The following is a 19,698-nucleotide window of genomic DNA, read 5'->3' on the forward strand; positions in this document are numbered from 1 at the left end:
TGATCTTACACTGACACACCGCGTCCTTATGGGATAACTATTAAAGAATTTCAAGATTTGGGAACTTAGGATATTATAAATATGTATAGGATTTAGAAAATTAAAGTTCTCATGATACAAGCGATCACAAAGACTAAATAAAATTACCGAGACTTTGAAAACAGATTATCATTGCTCATTCTTCACTTTTCTCCGACGTATAACAAAACTATGACAAATAATAGTAAAATCATTTTATTGAATATATTCATTCATATAAATTCTTTTTTTCTTTCAACTCTCATGGTTATTGGAAAACTATAGTAATAGCAAACTTAACAACAAGGTGTGGATCAAATTTTCAGTTACAGGACAGAACATTTAACTTTTATTCTCAATGAAATGATGTATTTAAAGAAATAATAGTCCCAAATATCAATAAAATATTCCAAATTGTGGTTAAAATTAAATGCCAAAATAATGATACTGAATATCAAAGGAAAATCGTAGCTATTTTAATGATTAATGAGTAAGAAACATGAAACATACATTATGAAGATTGAAAAGCATAAATGTTCCTAATATTTTATGGCTTTTGTATTGTTATAAAAGAAATCGTCATCAAACGATTGAAAAATATTGGCTATATAGAGACATCATTTACAGGTTTATTATTGTTTCTTTCGACTCTTGTTTCAAAGTAATGATAGTTCTTGCAGCTCTGATTCCAGTTTCATAGGCACCGTGGGCTGTAGAATAGAAATTATAACTTGTCGCCTCTCCTGCAAAAAGTAATCTTGGATTCTGAAAAATACAAGAATGGATATTGAAAGTTGGTTTATTCACTTAATTCAGTCTCTCTTGCATTTTACTGACAATTTTTTTTATCAGATTGCTCATTTTAACACGTATACAAGAAAGAAGCGAGTAACTACACTGTTGTCTTTCACTGCACTTCATACGACACAAGCTTCGTGACAATTTTGTTTATAATAACTTAAACTTTTTTTTTATTTAGATAGACATAGGTAAAAGGTTATATATAGAAGCTTAGCTCGCAACATTCATATAAGTTGCGACAGAAATTTCAAATGCTTTAGGCTTAAATTAAAATATTGTTTGTTTGCAGTTTACCGACCGACCCTTGAAAATCCTCCCGACTGTGAAAATTTTATTGCTTTATATTTGAAGAATTTTTTTTTAATACTTCTATTGACGCGATCCGGAACTTTGGGTCCTTTCCGGAAATGATTTAAAGTCTGGGTCAATTACGCATTTCAAGTTCCGTTTTTCTTAGCTTCCCTTCAAGCGTTCATGTGACCATTTAATGATAAAGCACATGAAAATTGTTTACAGGTATCCATGAAGTCACGGAGGAGTACTTTACGCTGTCGTCTCGTGTCAATTTTAAGACAAATAATAGTAAACTGTTTATACAGATTCAGGCACATGTAATGATGTGTGATGATATCATTGACGATGATGCAGCGGATATTCATAACTGACACGATAACCATCCTGTCTCAAACAAATCGGGACCGGGGTACAGAATCTGTGGAGCCTGACTTTATGGAACCAATTTCAGTGGTTAAATAATTCGACAGCAGCTTGAAGTATGGCATATTTTCTACAAATCGTTGTGAAGATGACAAAGAGGAAACCACTCCTCCGTGACTTAAATCTTCATGGATATCTAAACACGCCTGTACGGAGGAAGGGCTCATTTGAAATGTTAATGGATATAGATCATGCCAAATCAATAAGAAGCAACCCTAACTACACAAAGATGTAGAGAAAATGAATGGTTAGATTGAAAAATAAATATACTCATCTATCTTCGATTGCAATGAGTATGCTCCTTTAGGATAAGGGGGGCTGCCCCACTCATTGCAATTATTCTCTTTCTTAGTAACAATATTAAATATACCCAAACTGTGTGGCCTGTGTGAATTCAATTAAAACATGTCCTTAGGAGCTATGCTGCCAATTTTTTTTTATGCATTAAAAACATTTCAGTACAGACCATTTACTTATAATGGGATGCTATGGATTTCACCCCAAACTTTAGATTTCTTTGGTTTTCATTAAAGCCTGGCAAAAATATAACCTAGCTTATCACATATAATTAAATATTGTTAGAAATATGAAGACAGTCGAATGTCTAAATACTTTTTTTTCAAGTTGCCTTTTTTTCAATTGAGGAAGATTCAATGGTTATTTTTTTTTATTGAAAATACACTCTTTAATACATTGTCTTATAAATCTGTAATATCTGCATTTTTCTGATGAAAATACTCTATTCATGAAAACATTCTAGTCGAGAAGCATACATGTCTGAATATATTTCTTTAAAACAGTTCTAGTCATAATGACATTCCTTGTTTATAAGTGTTCCAGTATTTAATAATTATACCATATTTTATGTCATAAATTGGATAATGACACTATGTTAAAGTTTCAGTTTTTGTTAAAAAGTTTTTTTATCTGAAAATGCCTGTTCATTTGATGTTGGTTTGCAGCATGTCCAGTGTTTGTTGTTTTAAAATGTTTTTTTTTTCTTCACAAGAAACTTGGTTAAGTGTAACTGCTTGTTTTAACTGTATTTTGGCTGATAAAATAAAATATTTTTCCTACCTACCGACCCTTCAGTCTGAAGGTACAGTCGGAAAACTGCAAACAAACATATTTTTAAGGTTGGCCTTACCTGATTGGAAGGTAAGGATTGACAAAGTGCTTCAAAATCTCCATCTTGTGTTCGTGTGGAAACGTAACTATAACCTCCGCCTATAAACTGATTACTCTGCCATTGGGATCTAGTAATAGAAGAACATTTGAATGCAGATCACATACATTGTAGAATAAGAAACACAATATGAAAGAAAAATAAGAGCAGTGCATTTTTGCGCAAGTCAGGAGCCTCTGGTCTTTGTAAGTCTTGTATGTTTTTTTTAAATTTAAGTTTATTCATATGTTTTGGCGTTTAAGTGTGACGTCCATTTTCACTGAAATAATACACATTCTTTAAGGACTTTAAGGGCCATCTGAGGACCACCTCCGGTTGCGGAATTTTCACGTTGAAAACCCATTGCCGGTTGTCTTTGTAAGTTGTATGTTATCTGGTCTTTGGAGGGGTTGTTGTCTTTGACATATTCCCCATTTCCATTATCAATTTGATTAAAGGTGGACAATTCAAATGTCTGCTTCACCCCGGTCGACCTACTTTAAATAATCAACCAGTTTGATTCATTTGTTCCTTTCTTGAATATGCATGAAATATTTGCCACTGACAGTTAAATGTGAACAATTAACCAATCAAGTTATAAAACTAAGACAACAAATTCTTAACAATTTTAAAATCTCATAAATCCGTTAAGAACATACAAATAAAAAAACCAAACAAAAACTGAGGGAACTGCATTTATATCCATAGTATAGACAGACCGGTTTTCTTAACAGGGCATACACGTCTACTGCTATGCATGCATCATACCCCAATCAACACTTAGTAAAACTGTCGCAATTAAACGAATAGTCTGGTATCTAAAGATCGAATACCGCGAATACATGTTTTATTAGACTCCTTTTATTTGTATTAACTGCCAGTTAAGGAGCTCTTTTCCAAGGGCCTCGTGTAGAAGAGGGACAAAAGATACCAGAAGGACAGTCAAACTCATAGATAGAAAAGAAACTGACAACGACATGGCTAAAAATGAAAAAAAAAACACAGACAGTACATTTGTACAAGGATAGATAATATTTATAAAGGTTGATGTTAATAATTCATAGTGGGAGTTTTTTTTCTCATTTGCTTTTTCCCCGACAAATGAGACTGTAAAAATTGGGGCCCCCTTAGTTGCTCCCCTGGGCAACTAAGGGTTGATGTAACAGGTGATTGTTAATAAAATATGTTTAATTAAAAAAAAAAAAAAAAAAAAAAAACACACAGACAAATAATAGTACACAATACACAACATAGAAAACTAGAGACTAAGCAACACAAACCCCATCAAAAACTGGGGGTGATCTCAGATACTCCGGAAGGGTAAGCCGATCCTGATCCGCATGTGGCACCCGTCGTGTTGCTCATGTTATTACAACCCTGGTAAATAGTCTAATTCGGTTGGTCACATTCATGAAAAGGGAAGGGGATTGTAGTTACGACATAAGGAACATATCCGATATCATCTGTGAAACGGTTATTCCATAACGGTCAACAAACTCGTGATGGCGTCCACAAAATCTACGAAAGGGATGATTTCAACTTCACCATTTGGAACTCTTGGTTAAATAGCTTCCTTGAGAGCAGTGACCCTCTTCCAAGAAATAACAATAGGAAATACAAATACGGGAATATCGTTTCAATTGGGAGATATATTATCCGTATACAGGCGCTGCTGGGATGTTGCTACATGTACTTAGAAATGGAAAGTTCACAATTGGGGAAGCTGGAATCATCTCTTTTGTCGTAAAGTTTTCTTTTCAACCGACCCTCATAACCAATTTATAGATATGAGTCAAGATATGAGGCCATTTTAACTGTATCTGTTGTATACTTTATCTCTATTCTATGTGATAGATGCATTCAACATAGTCACCAAATTTTGAATTATTTAGTGAGACACATCATCTATATAGCGGAAAGCAAAGTTATAGGATATTACTAACTTCATATCTTTCTTCCTTAAAAGTTCCTGTATGAAGTCAGCCTCATAATAATGAAGAAACAAGTCAGCAAGAAGAGGGACACACTTGGTTCTCATTGGAATGCCGACAATCAGTTGAAAAAAACACGTCCTCCAGACGTAACAAATATGTTGTCAATCAAGAAATCAAGCATCTTGATAATTCCAGTTTCAGAGAATTTTTTGTTTGAATCAAAGTGATCCTTTACAAAGTATAATTTCCCCCTACGTTAGACAAGAAACTTTATCTACGTTGGCCATTCTTTTTTTATGAAACAAAGCAATACCAACTCTTTCAATTTGTCTTTTAGTTTGGAATGGGGAATACTTGTGTAAAGTGTAGAAAAGAGTCTTAGCTGATTTAATATTGTAAATATTAATTAGTTTTCATCCTTATATATTATATGGTTCCGATAGGTTTTAGTCACCAAAGCAACATTGTAACACTCTCGTGTACTTACATGTATATATTATCTGGTTCCGGTAGGTTTTAGTCACTCACCACAGCAACATTGTAACACTCTGGTGTACTTACCTGTATATATTATCTGGTTCCGGTATAGCTTCGTCACCACAGAAACACTGCAGTAGTCTCGTGCATACTTTCGAAACGTCTATGTCACTCAATGTAGTTGACAATTCGGCACCTTCTCCTACCAACCAACCACAAAGTACGTTAGGTCGTCCGGTACAACGTTCAAATCCGGTAATATCAAGATACCACGGGTTTCCATCTACCTAGATAAATATATGATTAAAAGAAAATTTAAAGAAACAAAATTACTTCAAGAATTTTAACTATTGAAATTCACAATAACAACCTTTTCATTAATGAATTTGTTATTTTTTAAGATATGGTGCATTTGAATTTTTGAAATGAATTCTATGGGGATCAATAAAAACTATTGTTGAATTAAGAGTTAAACTATATTCTTATATCGATGTGATGTCTCAGAAAAAGGTCTTCCCTACATACCGTGCCTCTTAGCATTGAGCTTAAATGTATTGCATTTTTTCTGTTTATTCGCGCATCAGCCCTCGTGAGTCAAAATGCAATTATAACAGGTTGGAATATTTCTTTTATCATATAACCCCAGGTAAATAAAAGAGAAGATGAATGATATTAAAGATAACCAAGGATTATGATGATAAAAAGAGAGTTGTTTTAATCATTGACAGATTATGTGTGGTTCTATAAAAAGATTTTTTTTCCCAAATAAGTCGGAATAGAATATTTTCACCTTAAGTAAACATTCACCTTTAACATTGTCCTCGTTCCCTGTTTACTAATTTCTGTTTTTAGTTGTTCTTGCTTTGCATCTGAAGACCAAACAAATTGAACGCCACTATATGACTCGCACCAGAATGGTTTATTCCATGCCAAAAACACTTTAACAAGAGTGGAAAAACCAACGTTTTGTATTGCATGAACCTTTTCGTCGGGTAATGATGGACAGAACATTGATGTCGTGTGATCTTTTAAATAACCAATTGGAACCGTCACGATTACATGCTTTGATTTATACACCGAACCGTCAAAACATTCAACATAACAAATATTTCTTTTCTTCCATTTTATCACTTTTACAGGTTTACGTAGAGCGACTTTTTGTTTTGGAATGTCTTTCTTCAGCACATCAAAAACGGACCCAAAGCCAAATTTGAGATCAGTAATGCCATGACCCTCATACATTATATAGCGTCCAGGAAAGGCAACGTCGTCCAAAGACGCACAACAATTATCCCCAAGCTCCCATTTTAAGCGCCATTTATACAAAGCTTTCTGTATATCATAGTCTTCATTCTCACAACTTTCCAAATACTCATCGAAGCCTTCAGAATAATGAGTAGCGAAGGATTTTGTCATAAAATTTCTAGATATTGCCTTGTCAAACTTAAACGGTTCAATTTCCGATATAATATCAGTATTCTGTTGACACTCTTTCGGCGCACTATTGATAGATTCACAATACAAATCCTCCATGGCCTTTGACACTTGACAAACAATATTTCTATTAATCAAGCTTCCGTTCTCTGTCCGGAATTCATGTACATCGTAAATACTGGCAGATGAAGGACTTATGTAGGAGCTTTGATTTCGGTTATGGACGAGTCGATTTTCTACTGCAATGTCGTACAAAGGATTTCCTGTCTGTCCATGGATCCACTCAGCTCCAAGATCAATGTGTCCATATTCTGTATAATGAATATAACAAAAAGTTAAAACTATTGTTTTTCTTTAAAAAAATGAGATACTCAAAAACACTATATGAAGAAAAAAAAATGACTTACGACTAATATAATAAAAAAACAAACCCAATATGAATGATAAAGTATATGACAGTTTGAATATCTTTGGATTTTCATTTTACAACGACCATAATTGACATTAAAATACCACGTGATCCACATACAAAAATGTTATCGAGTCAGTTCTTTAAGGAAGCTGGCTTGTCATGCTTTAGATTTTTTGTCAGATTTTCGGAATCCTCTGGTTTTATCCGTTTGAATGCCTTGAAAAAATTTGCCCGGTGACCCCCATTTTTCTTTTTGTAAATCTTTTACATGTATTTTGATAAGCCATCTGTAAAGTCTTATAAAATTTTAATTACTTTTTAACAGTTTTTGAGAACTTTATCTTATTAATAATAAAGCTATGAAAAGTCAAGAGAATATTTTCCCGCCAAAATTTCAAAGGCTAATATCTCGAAAACAAGCACGGTGACCTATATATATATGAGGCCCCTCATGGGGGGGGGGGGGGTCCTAGTAATCACATAATCACCATTTTTTTGCCAATATAATCACATAATCATTAAATATTTGCTTATCTTTAGTAATCAAATAATCATAAACTAAAAATACAGTCCTAGGTAATCAAATAATCATGAAATATTTGGCTTAATAATCAAATAATCATTAAAAAAACGGCCAAGTAATCACATAATCAAAAACCCCATGAGGGCCCTCATATATATTTTTTTGCTCTTTGGATTCCTTTATTAATCCCCTATATATATATACACTAGTGTTTTAAAAAAGTTAATTACTTTGAAACTGAGAAGCGAACTCCCTTAAATCTTAAAGCGCTATCAAACTGCGAACGCAGATTTCCTATAACCATGAACATAAGGAGATGGTGTTTGATTGCATAGGTAACAACTATCGAATAAAGACTTGGACAATGATGCATCTACGCTTTACAGTTATCCTCGTACCATAACATTAACCTAGTCCAAAAAATTAAAGATGTTTTGAATGCTCTTTTGCATTTTAGCTGTAACGCCTTCTTACGTCTAGTCCAAATTATCAGGGAACAACCATTTAACTTAAAAGTAATTATGTTTTTTTTTCCATTTTATATAATTTTAATCCCAAACTTTATGAGAAAGAAAAAATTGTTACCAAGCAGATGACAAAAAAAATCTCAATCCACATTCCCCATACATTCTAGTGCTAAATTTTGTAGAAAAATGATTTGATTGATAGTGTCGAAAAACTAATTAAAGCGCGAAAAAAAATCTGAGTTAGACCCCCCCTCCCTTCCACTTTAAATGGTTCGTCCCTTATGAAGTGCTATGAAATGCTATATGGATTTAAACTTTTACAAAATTCAAATAAGAATACGGCCTTTCAGGCCTTCTTTATAATTTGGACCGATATCGTATGTAAGCTCTCCGGCACAATTAAAAAGGGAAACATAAAGACTGCATTTGCATTCAGGTATAGTAGATAAAATTTATTCATTCATAGTGTGTTAATTAACATTTTTTTGATTGGGTTAAGCCTTCCAATTACTATTTTATCGTGTGGTTTTCTATGTTGTGATGTTATGCTATTGTTTCAGAAAAAGGGAGAAGGTTTGGTACTATTGTTTAATCCCGCTGCAAATGTTTGCACCTGTCCTAAGTCAGGAATCTGATGTACAGTAGTTGTCGTTTGTTTATGTAATTTATGCGTGTTTCTCGTTTTTCGTTTTTATATAGATTAAACCGTTGGTTTTCCCGTTTGAATGGTTTTACACTAGTAGTTTTTGGACCCTTTATAGCTTTTTGTTCGGTGTGAGCCAAAGCTCCGTGTTGAAGGCCGTACATTGACCTATAATGGTTTACTTTTTAAGTTGTTATTTGGATGGAGAGTTGTCTCATTGGCACTCACACCACATCTTCCTATATCTATCAATAATGATGGATGATAATCAATGGAAATGCCCATTGCTTGGGACATGCATACAATATGTGGCATAGGTAACCATATATAAGAACTAAAAAATAAGTTAAAACAAATACCAGTATCGATAGTCTTTATCCTTCCTCCGAGGTAATCTTGTGCTTCTAACACTAGTATGTTGTTTACACCATTCTGTAGAAGTTGCTGCGCTGCTGCGATGCCTGCCATTCCTCCACCGACGATAATAACGTCCAATTCGACATTTTCAAGACTCGTTTCCATGTATTTATAATAACTACAGTAGAAGGATTTTGAAAATTAATACCCTAGCCTGGTAATAATAATTGGTAGATTGCAAGTTTTTCGAGCACTTTTTTCCAGCCTTTTCTCTTATCTGGCATCTTACTCACTTTAAACTATACTGTTTGAGCTAGATGTAGACGATGCAGTGAAATTAACATCTAATACTAACAAAGTAATTATAATCTAACAAGCTAATAATCCTAACCACTTTCCACGTCTTATTTTAAAACTGATTACTAGTATTTAAGAAGTTGTTAAACTATTGTCACATTTTAGTGTTGATATAACCAGGAAGATTTGGACAATTGGGACTTAGAAATAAATCAAATTCAGACAATATATTTGAAGTGTTATAGCGACAATTTGTTAATTCGTTTATCTCACTTTTTACCTATCTTTTTGTTCAATTAATTCTATAAATATATGTTTGTCGTGATGGAAATCACTCTGACGATGACAAGTTAATCCGATACGGACACTAATCCCTTCTATAAATACTGTTTTTTTATATGTGCTTTTGTTTGATATTTGAAGTCAGTTTAGGTCTAAGGTCTGGTACTGTCCCGACCTTGCTAATAAAGTTTAAAGTATTGGTATTCCGTCTTTGAATTACTATAGCCATAAAACTCCCGGTTATAATAACAGTAGAGACATATGAGAGACATATATACATATATAAATTTGCGAAAGCAAATTAACAGATCTAACATTGTTGGGTTGATGTTTAGACAAGTTATATATTATATATATCTATATAGAGAATAATACATGGCAATATCCGTCTCATATGCCGTATCATCCCGAGATACCAATATCAGCACGAGGGCCTTTAGGCCCGAGGGATGATATTGGTTGAGGGTGATACGGCGTGTGATACGGATTTTGCCATGTATTATTCTGTTTATTATATATTTTTTAAAACCAAATTAAAATTGTAAAAAAATGCATTTGTGCAGAAACAAACTTCACGAAAATTATGACCAAATAAACAATAAAACTTCAGATATTTCTACATCTTATTGTACTATTTTATATACAAATCGCTCGTCAAGTTTCTGGGTAATAATTATTTGGAAAAAAATCGATTTTAGTTGAATTGATAGGACGTTTTTTTTTTTAATAGAAATCATTTTTTCCCTAAGCCTGAAAATGCAGCAACTGGACGTCATAGGTCAAACGTTGACGTCATTTTAATTATGACGTCACGCCAGGTATGCGATACGGATTTTGCTATGCGATACGGGGTAGTCGATACGGGTTTAGCAATGCGATACGGGGTATGCTACAGGGTAGGTGATACAGACTGGAAAAAAGAACCTTTATTAGATATACAAAATTGCTGTATTTTGTACTAAATATATGATAAATCTGAAAGATTGTGTAACAATACCGATAAATAGATGGAAAACAAAACACTAAAAAGTGTTGAATATCATTGCACAAAGAAGGAAAAACTGAACAGATGATATGAATTATCTATTTATCGGTATTGTTACACAATCTTTCAGACTCATATAATTTTTCCTGTTAGTATAGACTCTCTCTCTCTCTCTCTCTCTCTCTCTCTCTCTCTCTCTCTCTCTCTCTATATATATATATATATGTCTCTGATAACAGCTATAACAATATGAACATGCGTAGTTATAATCTATTTAGAATTTCAATTTCGATTCAAATTCTTTATCAAAATAAAAGTTGTAAAAGCGAGGTCATTCGGTAAATCTCTCTAGATACATGTAGATGTCATTGACAGAGAAAATATAGTGACGTATATCTATAGCTTCTTGATTTATAATATATATCTGAATGATTCATATTCATATAAACGATATTACAACTCCACTTCAGTGTATTGTCATGAGTATAAAACATATATTACAATGACCGGAAAACCACAGACACTGGTTCATGCACTCCCCCTTTTTGGATGTTTCTATATTTTAGCAGATTTTTAATATTTCAACTTATTAGTATGAAATTCAAAACAGTGTAGCTGTGGCCATTGATTGACACATTAAAATCATTCATTGACTGGGACAATTTAGGTGAACGTTTGTATACATGTAACGACCAATGCTCACTATGTACTTTTAAAGACACTTAAACTATGGGGTCACCAAAGGTTCTCAACACCTAATTAAGTAATTCGAAAAATTAATCAGAAATAACACGATATTTTGATTTATATCAATTGTATAAATCAAAACACAAAAGTTATTCCTGATTAATTTTTCGAATTATTTTATAATTAAAGGCGTTAAGAAACCTTTGGTGACCCCCACAGTTTAAATGTCTATCGTAGGTACGTCATGAACAGTGGTTGTTACAGACAAACGTTCACGTAAATTGTCCCAGTCAATGGATGATTTTGATGGGTCAATCAATGGCCACAGCTACACTGTTTTGAATTTCATACTATCTTGTTCTATCTATTCATAATAATTTCAAGTACCGTAAAAGGAACGACTCGTAAACACTACTGTTATTGGAAGCCGGATTCAATTCAAGAGCAAGACTTGAACACATTTTAAAAATACTTTAAAAAATACATTTATATGTTATAGAAAAACTTAAAATAATAAATAAAACGCCATAGCAATGGGGAACATGTCTCAAACGCCTGTGGTTGAAATAAATCTTACAGAAAAATCTACACGTTCTGTTTAGAGAACTGTAGAAAAAAACCTTCAACAAACGATTTCTATTGAAAAAAAAATGTAAGCACAATATTAAAAGAAATAGATCTAAACTAAATTTATATTGAATATACAGTAAAGTAAAAATGATCTAAATGTACGAACCAGGTCTATTCTTGGTCATAAGATCTCTAACAATGAGTATGTATACTACAATGTAAACAAAACAATGACCCTAATGACTAGAAGGTTACATGTATTTAGAAAGAACAAGATTATGATTAATCACTGTTATTACGTCAAGAAGCTGGTCCGTGTCAATACAATACGACGCGTGTTTACTTTAGTGCGACGTCCACAGACTTTTTCATACTTATAAAAAAATATATCCACTTTGTTGTAACGCGTACAGGAAAGAAATTACAAAAAAGTACCTGAAGATCGTCTGTGAAATCTAAATCTTTGTAAAGGTGGGTGTAAGAAGTACACTTGTGATATCAGTTTTGTAAATCCTGTTTTATGAGTTTATTTTTTCATTTTGTTATATAAAAAAAAATTATATGGAGAATGAGATCTTATATATTTCCTGTTTTGATAATCTTTTAAACTTTTAAGATTAGAAATATTAAGGTTCAATGTTTGTTCGTTTAAAGATACTTGAATGGGTAAACGGACATTAAGTCACATGTTAGAGTCACATGTTATCGGACACCATCTCATTTGAGACTAGTATACTGATACCAATGAGTATCATGTATACAAGATTTTAGTTTGTACAAATTATAATTTGCACAGGGTTTTTGTACAAGTTATTTTTTTTTTATACACACCTTCTTGCACCAGGTGATAAATGCTTATCTTCTAAAATGTTTCGGTTTAATGTCATAATTTCAAATTATGTACTCCAACCTAACATTAAGTGCTATTCTCCTTGTCCTTAATCAGAAAATAAGGAGACCTGAATGATTTAAGTTCTTATACTATTTTTCTCCTGATACCAAAATCATACCCGTAAAAAGTCTGTTTGTGTTCATATAATGTCTTGTATCAATACTCAGTTTTAGACTGTACCATGAAGTTGTGGAAATATGATAGAAATATGCAAAACAAAAGACTCTTTATTCTCTGTTCCCCCCTTTTTTTAATGCAATACATGTTTTATTGATTTTATTAAATTTTAACTCTTCCTCCCTTCCTAGAAAAAAAAAAACTAATATTAGGAGTAAGTTCCTTAAACTTACATTTATATATATATTTTTTTGACACTATAAATAAAAGATTTATGAATAAGCTTTCTGAATAGAAACCAAGGAATATCTGCTTTTTACTGATGGCAAAATCCCTGCTATACAATCTTATTTGTTGTAATAATGATGACCAAAATTGATATGTTATTGGACAATAACAGAAAAAAATGTACAATAGTTTCGTCATCTAGTTTACAAAAAGTACATGAACTAGAATCTTTCTTTTTTTTTTTATCTTGCACAAAAAAGAGTTTGTAGGAATTATTTGTTGCAGTTTTTGTATTGAAAACTTTTTAAGTAGGTATCTTTGCAAAACTTCCCTTTTCAAGGGGAGGTTGAAATATATGATCAATAAGACTCTTATACACAAATTTTGGTTTCTTATTATTAATAAACTGAGTACAAAAAGCATTAGACATGTTGACATTTTCAATTTGTTGAGAATCACAGTATTCTTTTATGTGATCTTTAATAAATTTTGGAGTATTGGAGATTAGACTGTAATATTTTAGAAAGTTATTTGTAAAACTCTTATGTCTAATCTTTTGAAATGTAAAGAAGTCTTTGTTTTGACCATTTACAAGCTCTTTTATATACTGTACACCAAAGTCCTTCCATTGCATATAAATAATGTAATCTGAAAGTGGCACAAAATTTAAAATATCTAGCGATAATATATCATTTGTACAAGCTTTAGTATAAGGCTTTGCAGTATGTAAGCAAAGTAACACATCTTTCCAAAAAGGATTTTTAGCATAGCCATAAATTTCTAGCAGTTTTTCTTTTTGTAAAGAAAAGACTCTGTCACCACCAAATTTGGTTTATTCAGACAGTAATAATGTCTGCCAGGATCCCTCTAAATTCAAAAGAAATCTTCTAACCCAGCTTATTTTTAGATATGTACTAAAAGATGAGAAATGCACCATGTTCAAACCTCCCTGCATAAAATCCCCAATTAGTGTATTGCGTTTTATACGTTCCAATTTCCCATTCCAAATAAAGTTATAAAAGAGAGTATCTAACTCTTTAATTTTAATCTTGGATAGATTTGGAAAAGCTTTGAGCAAATGAATTATCTTTGGTAATGTTTTTATCTTGAAAAAATATTAAAAATAGAGAAAAACTGTGAACAGCAATAATGTTCAGCAAAGTGAGACCTACATATAAGTTAACAAGACCACAATGGTCAAATAATCCCTTAAGGAGTTATTGTCTTTTATGGCAAATTTTTAACAATTTTTTATAAATTTGTAATCTTACAAAAATCTTCTCCTCTGAAACTACGAAGACAAATTTAACCAAACTTGGCCACAATAATGAGTAGGGTATCTAGTTTAAAAATTATGTCAGATGACACTCTGCCTGCCATCTAACATGGCCGAAATAGAACATGCAGTTTTTGACTTTTACCTCTCAATGAAATATAACGGTTGCATCATTTCACGCACCAATTGTAAAATAAAAATATCAGATGAGTGACACATGCTCTTTGGAGTCTCTAGCTTAAGAAGTGGATGCTTGTAACACATTTCGTCGCATGGTGACGTTTCCGTAGATAAGATTATCCCCAGTTAAAACCTCATCTGTTGATACATTGTGAACGTTTAGTAAATTTGAATACTTTTACCTATTTTAAAGACGAGCAAAATGTCAATGAATAAATACATACAAATTATTTAGCCCATAAAAAAAAAAAAACGATTCTTGCTACTATTTTTGCTAAATTGGTTCCAATTATGTACTCTGGGTAATTTTGATAGAGGTATGTTATAATTCCAGAGATACAATCACTAAACAAATTGATAAACACGAACCTTAAAAGTTTAGTAACACAACTTCTAACTGAAAATTAAGTGTATTGTTGGCCTTACTTAGATTGATTTTGCTATTTTTGAAATTATAAAGAAACCAAGGTTTTAACTCCTTGAGGCAAAGTTGGTCTAAGTTGGATTTGGCTTTTTTATTTGGTTATATGTGGTCATATAACTCTTCAATTGTTTCGGTTCTTATAAATCATTGGCTTTCAAACATGTTGCTTTGAGCGTTCCAGATGAAGGTGAATCTGGAAAAACGCTTCGAACACCTAAAATTTATAACATGTTGTTTTCATTTTTTTACATCACTGGGTCGATACCTCTGCTGGTGGACTATCAGTCCCGGAGGGTATCATCAGCTCAGCAGTCAGCACCTTGGCACTGACATGATTTATAAAGATTCTTTCTAAAATTTTCCATTTGAAATTATAAAGAAACAAGGTTTGAACTCCCTCAGGCAAAGTTGTCCTAAGATGGATTTGGGTATTAAAATTGAGAATGGAAATGTGGAATATTTCAAAAAGACAACAACCCGACAAAATATCAGATAACAGCCGAAGGCCACCAATTGGTTTTCAACACAGTGAAAAGATCCCGCACATGGAGGCGCGCTTCAGCTGGTCCCTAAATAAAAATGTGCACTAGTTCAATGAAGATGAACGCCATGCTTGACTCCATAACATATGAATGAACTAAACATTATAAAAAAATACATCTAACGAAGGCCGGAAACTCTTGACTTGGAACAAGCGCAATATTGGTGCAGGGTTAAACATATATAGTGAGATTTCAACCCTCACACTATACCTCTAGCCAACGTAGAAAAAAGAAACACACAGCAATACGCACAGTAAAACTCAGTTAAAAAGGTCCGAATTCGAGTGTCAGAATACGTAATAAAAGTAAAAATAAGCAAAATGACAATGATATATGAATTAACAAAGGACTATTAGTAGTTACTGACATGCCAGCTCTAGAAGTCAATTGAACTGATGTTATTAATAAGATTATTTCTGCATCATATGAAAATCAAGCGTTGGAGGTTTAGTATCATACCATCATAAAATATATAAGAATATATATCAAAAATATTGTGATGAGATATATTTTTACCAGTGGTTTTAACCAGATGTGGATTCTCAAAAATTCCAAAGATCCAATGCTTAATCTTCGGTCACAATCTTTGCAATTTTGCAGCAACAAAAAGACTTTTGATTTTTCGACCCTTTACACTACTACTGTAAATTCAGAAATTATTGCGAGGTTTTTATTATTGCGAATAATGCGACAGAGTTGTAAACGCAATAATTAAAACTCGCATTTTGTAATATTTTAACTGAATTAAGCATGACTTTTCTCAAAACCGCAAAAATTAAAATCGCATCTACTAGTAAGTTTAAAATGACAAATTCGCAATAATAAATGCACGCAATAATTTCTGAATTTACAGTATTCCCCATGCTCAGTTGAAATATCGACTCCACCATCTCATTAAACAGACCTATTTCTATAAAATTTCTTGTTTTGGGTTACAATAATTCATATTTTGTGAAGAACAACACTGAATCTACCAGAAAATACACTGAAGATGATATCATCAAAATGCTGGATAACCCATAGTTCAGCCAATACATGCATTTCATATATCCCAGTGAACTTGAAACCAAGGATACTATTGATACTAGAAGGACTGCTTCATACCTTGATCTTTACTCAATATTGACACAGATGGACGACTTCACACGAAAATCTATGATATAGGGGACGATTTCAACTTCCCAATTATCAATTTCCCATTTCACAGCAGTAATAAACCCTCTGCCCCTTCGTACGGTGTTTACATATCTTAATTGATACTTTATTCTCGTGCATGTTCACACTATACGGAATTCATATACAGGAGTGTGCTCCAAACACATAACTGCTCCAACAAAGTTATGAGGAGGACATATTAAAAATGACACTCCGTAAATTTTACGGACACCATCACGAATTGGTTGATCCAAACGATGTATCTTTGTCCAAACTAACTATGGACATTTTTACCACGTGTAAGATTGTGGTTTGCCATTACGTCGTCTGATCTTTTTATTACCGCACGTGACTTTAATAATCCCGAATGTGACTGTTTTGCTGAATGGGAATTCGTATTGCTTTAAGAGGTGGCACGGCACTTTTCCATCCCAAATTAATTTGTTGTGTTTTGATGTTGTGTTTGTTGTTGTCATCGGATTTTGTCAAATGTCTTAACGTTTGTAGTTGTAAATCTTTTTTTTTTCTGTTGTATTCTTGTGTTGTGTTAGGGATAACTACTCATCCAGTTTATTTGGTAGATTTAATTTTGAATCAACGAAATACACACACAAAGCTAGATAATACGATTAATTATCTAATTACTACTACAATTAAAAATTAATTAGTATTTAAATTTTCACTGTCATTAATATAAGTTAGATAAGACATACAAATGTAATCTTGAATTTCATCCAAATGCTTTCTTAATTTTTGAAACATGTTTTAAAAATTTAAATGTGACGTCACTTTGGGCGTTGCATTGACTATGGCTAACAGGGCTGTGATTTTGTTATATATTCGTTTTTATTCTATAGCTAGTCACCACTTCAGTTTAATCATGTATATCTATTATATAGTCATTTTATAAAATTTACTGTTTTTGTGGATGCAACATTGAGACTGTACATCATTTCCTTTTCGACTTTTCTTTATATACACATCAGAGAGAAATTCTGATGAACAATCTAAGATGGATTCCTGATGACCTTATATTAAAAGTTGATTTACTAACATCTGGTAACCCATACCTCTCGTAAGAACAAAATGTCCATATATTTAAACATACATTCCAGTTTATTTTAAAATAGGTCAGAGATGTTTCTTGTTATGTAGAAAAAGTGTATTTGCGGTATATTTTCGTCATCATCATCATCATCATCGTCATTACTAATTTTTACGTTATTACTGTTTTCAAAAGATAGACTCGTAAAGTATTGTATATTTTGAATTATTGCATGCTCATATTAATACTGTATTGTAATTTATTGTTATTCGGAGCGGACTTCATAAGTATGGTTTACATGTGTCCAATCCATTGTACATTGAGTAAATAAAATATGTCAAGTTTAACTAAGTTAAACGGATAGAAAAAAAGTATTTTATCAAATACAAACATATATCGAAAGCAAACTTATCATTTAACAACATTAAACGGTTCAAATGATAATGTAACAGAAAAAAGTTAAATCACAAAAATACTCAACCCTGAGGAAAATTGAAAACGAAAAGTCCCTAATCGAATGGTAAAATCAAAAGCAGAAACACACCAAACGAATGGACACATGTCTCCTATTGGCATTTTCATGTTTAGACAATGGTGGATATTCAATTCAGTAATTAATTGATAAGCCAGATCAATATTTGAAAAAAATAACGTTTTACTGTTTGTCTGTTAATTTAAAATAACAGTTTATAGCATTTTTGTTCCATTTGTAGAAAAATAGTCCAGAATGTTTCAAATAAATAATATCTTAATTAACAATAAAAACTATATTCTTACCTAAACAGATTTCTTGAAACTATACACGTTAAACTCTCAATTTTCATGGAAATGATAATTTTTCAAATGTTATTACCGTAATTACGGTAGAAATTGTTTATTTTCTTAGTGAAAACAGTTCAAATGATACTTGTATGTTGTTGTAAAGGTCAATTAAATAATAAACTTATAGATTGTATTTTCAACTGATAGTCCATCCCAATTTACTTGAATTGTGTTCGTGTGTATTGATTCTACCAACATTTATGTCTAATGTTCGAAATGCACATATCAATACGTATTATAAAAAAAAAAGTGTGATAACATTGTGTGAGGGAATTCGACGTTATATGTACCACTGTTCACTCCAGTGCAATTTATAACAATACCACTGCATCAATCAGAATTATTTTTTTTGCAGTGTTTTAAGAAATGATTTTGCTTTGTTGTCGCGTATTATTTGTGAAACATTCAATGTTTTAAAAAGGCGAATTTTCTTTATAAAGTCAATGATTATGTTGACTTTTGAAGGCCAAACTTTCTACAGCCTTATATACGCTAATGAAAGATCCAAAAACTATACCAATACATAACGACATGTTTATGAAATTATAACAAATCTATTGGTTAACAAATTTTTACTCGTTATTGCAAAATAATGAACTTGATATATCTGACATTTTCTCCCTACCCAGTTTACCCCTATACATTTTTATGATGTGGACTGGTCATTGTTATTGAATCGTATGCAATTTGATTGGATTAAGTTGTTATTAGTTTACCTTCAAACTTGTTTATGCTTTTCATACATGACTATTGATTAATTAGAACGTGCATGAATGTGTACGGTAACTAAAATGACCTTCAAACTGGACACTGGACGAGTCAATATTATGTTTTATCAATGAAAGTTAAGGTATGAAAGGTAAAAATTGCCACTTATTCGATTTTCACAAAATTTTCGGAATATACAGTTGAAAGGTTATTTTTTAAAAGCCTATTGTGAAGAGTAAAAAGAAAGTTTACAAATAATACGTTTTGTTCCATTAAACAAGTCATTTTCGTAAGAGAAATACCGAAATATATTTTACGCACGACTACGGCAGGTAAAATTATTATTTATCATAATAAAAAAAAGCATTTTTCAGTCTCATTGGAATATGTTGATTACAATTAATCCCAAACTTAAGAAGTAAGTAACTAAAGTCAAAATATGTCCGATCTGACTATTTCTGCACATCAAAAGTCAATACGATCGTTTTAAAGTCAATTTCGTCTACCTCACAAAATCTTGTTAGGCACTATAATGTTTTA

General features: G+C 32.1%; 1 protein-coding gene across 2 annotated transcripts; it reads right to left on the minus strand.

The window, feature by feature from the left end:
* Positions 1-218: 218 nt before the first annotated feature.
* LOC143073405 (spermine oxidase-like) lies at positions 219-18,467 on the minus strand. Of its 2 annotated transcripts, none has more exons than XM_076248926.1 (6): positions 18,406-18,467; positions 8,951-9,126; positions 5,920-6,857; positions 5,197-5,399; positions 2,684-2,792; positions 219-783 (listed from the first exon to the last, which is right to left on the minus strand). In XM_076248926.1, exons 1-6 carry the CDS (start codon positions 18,450-18,452, stop codon positions 640-642), a joined length of 1,617 nt encoding a protein of 538 aa, XP_076105041.1. In that variant the 5' UTR covers positions 18,453-18,467; the 3' UTR covers positions 219-639. The 2 variants fall into 2 exon arrangements, with proteins under 2 accessions (XP_076105041.1, XP_076105042.1); XM_076248927.1 differs by lacking the exon at positions 18,406-18,467 and adding an exon at positions 11,936-12,040.
* Between the last annotated feature and the right edge of the window lie 1,231 nt (positions 18,468-19,698).

Source organism: Mytilus galloprovincialis, chromosome 4, assembly GCF_965363235.1.
Source record: "Mytilus galloprovincialis chromosome 4, xbMytGall1.hap1.1, whole genome shotgun sequence".
Taxonomy (NCBI): Eukaryota; Metazoa; Mollusca; class Bivalvia; order Mytilida; family Mytilidae; genus Mytilus; species Mytilus galloprovincialis.

Bases quoted from the DNA above. Each gene is read 5' to 3' on its own strand.
- LOC143073405 (XM_076248926.1), bottom strand. From the start codon at position 18,452: ATGAAAATTGAGAGTTTAACGTGTATAGTTTCAAGAAATCTGTTTAG. The intron at 9,127-18,405 runs GTAAGAATATAG...CTTCTACTGTAG, and splicing joins GTTTCAAGAAATCTGTTTAG to TTATTATAAATACATGGAAA. The intron at 784-2,683 runs GTAAGGCCAACC...TGTATTTTTCAG, and splicing joins AATCCTTACCTTCCAATCAG to AATCCAAGATTACTTTTTGC.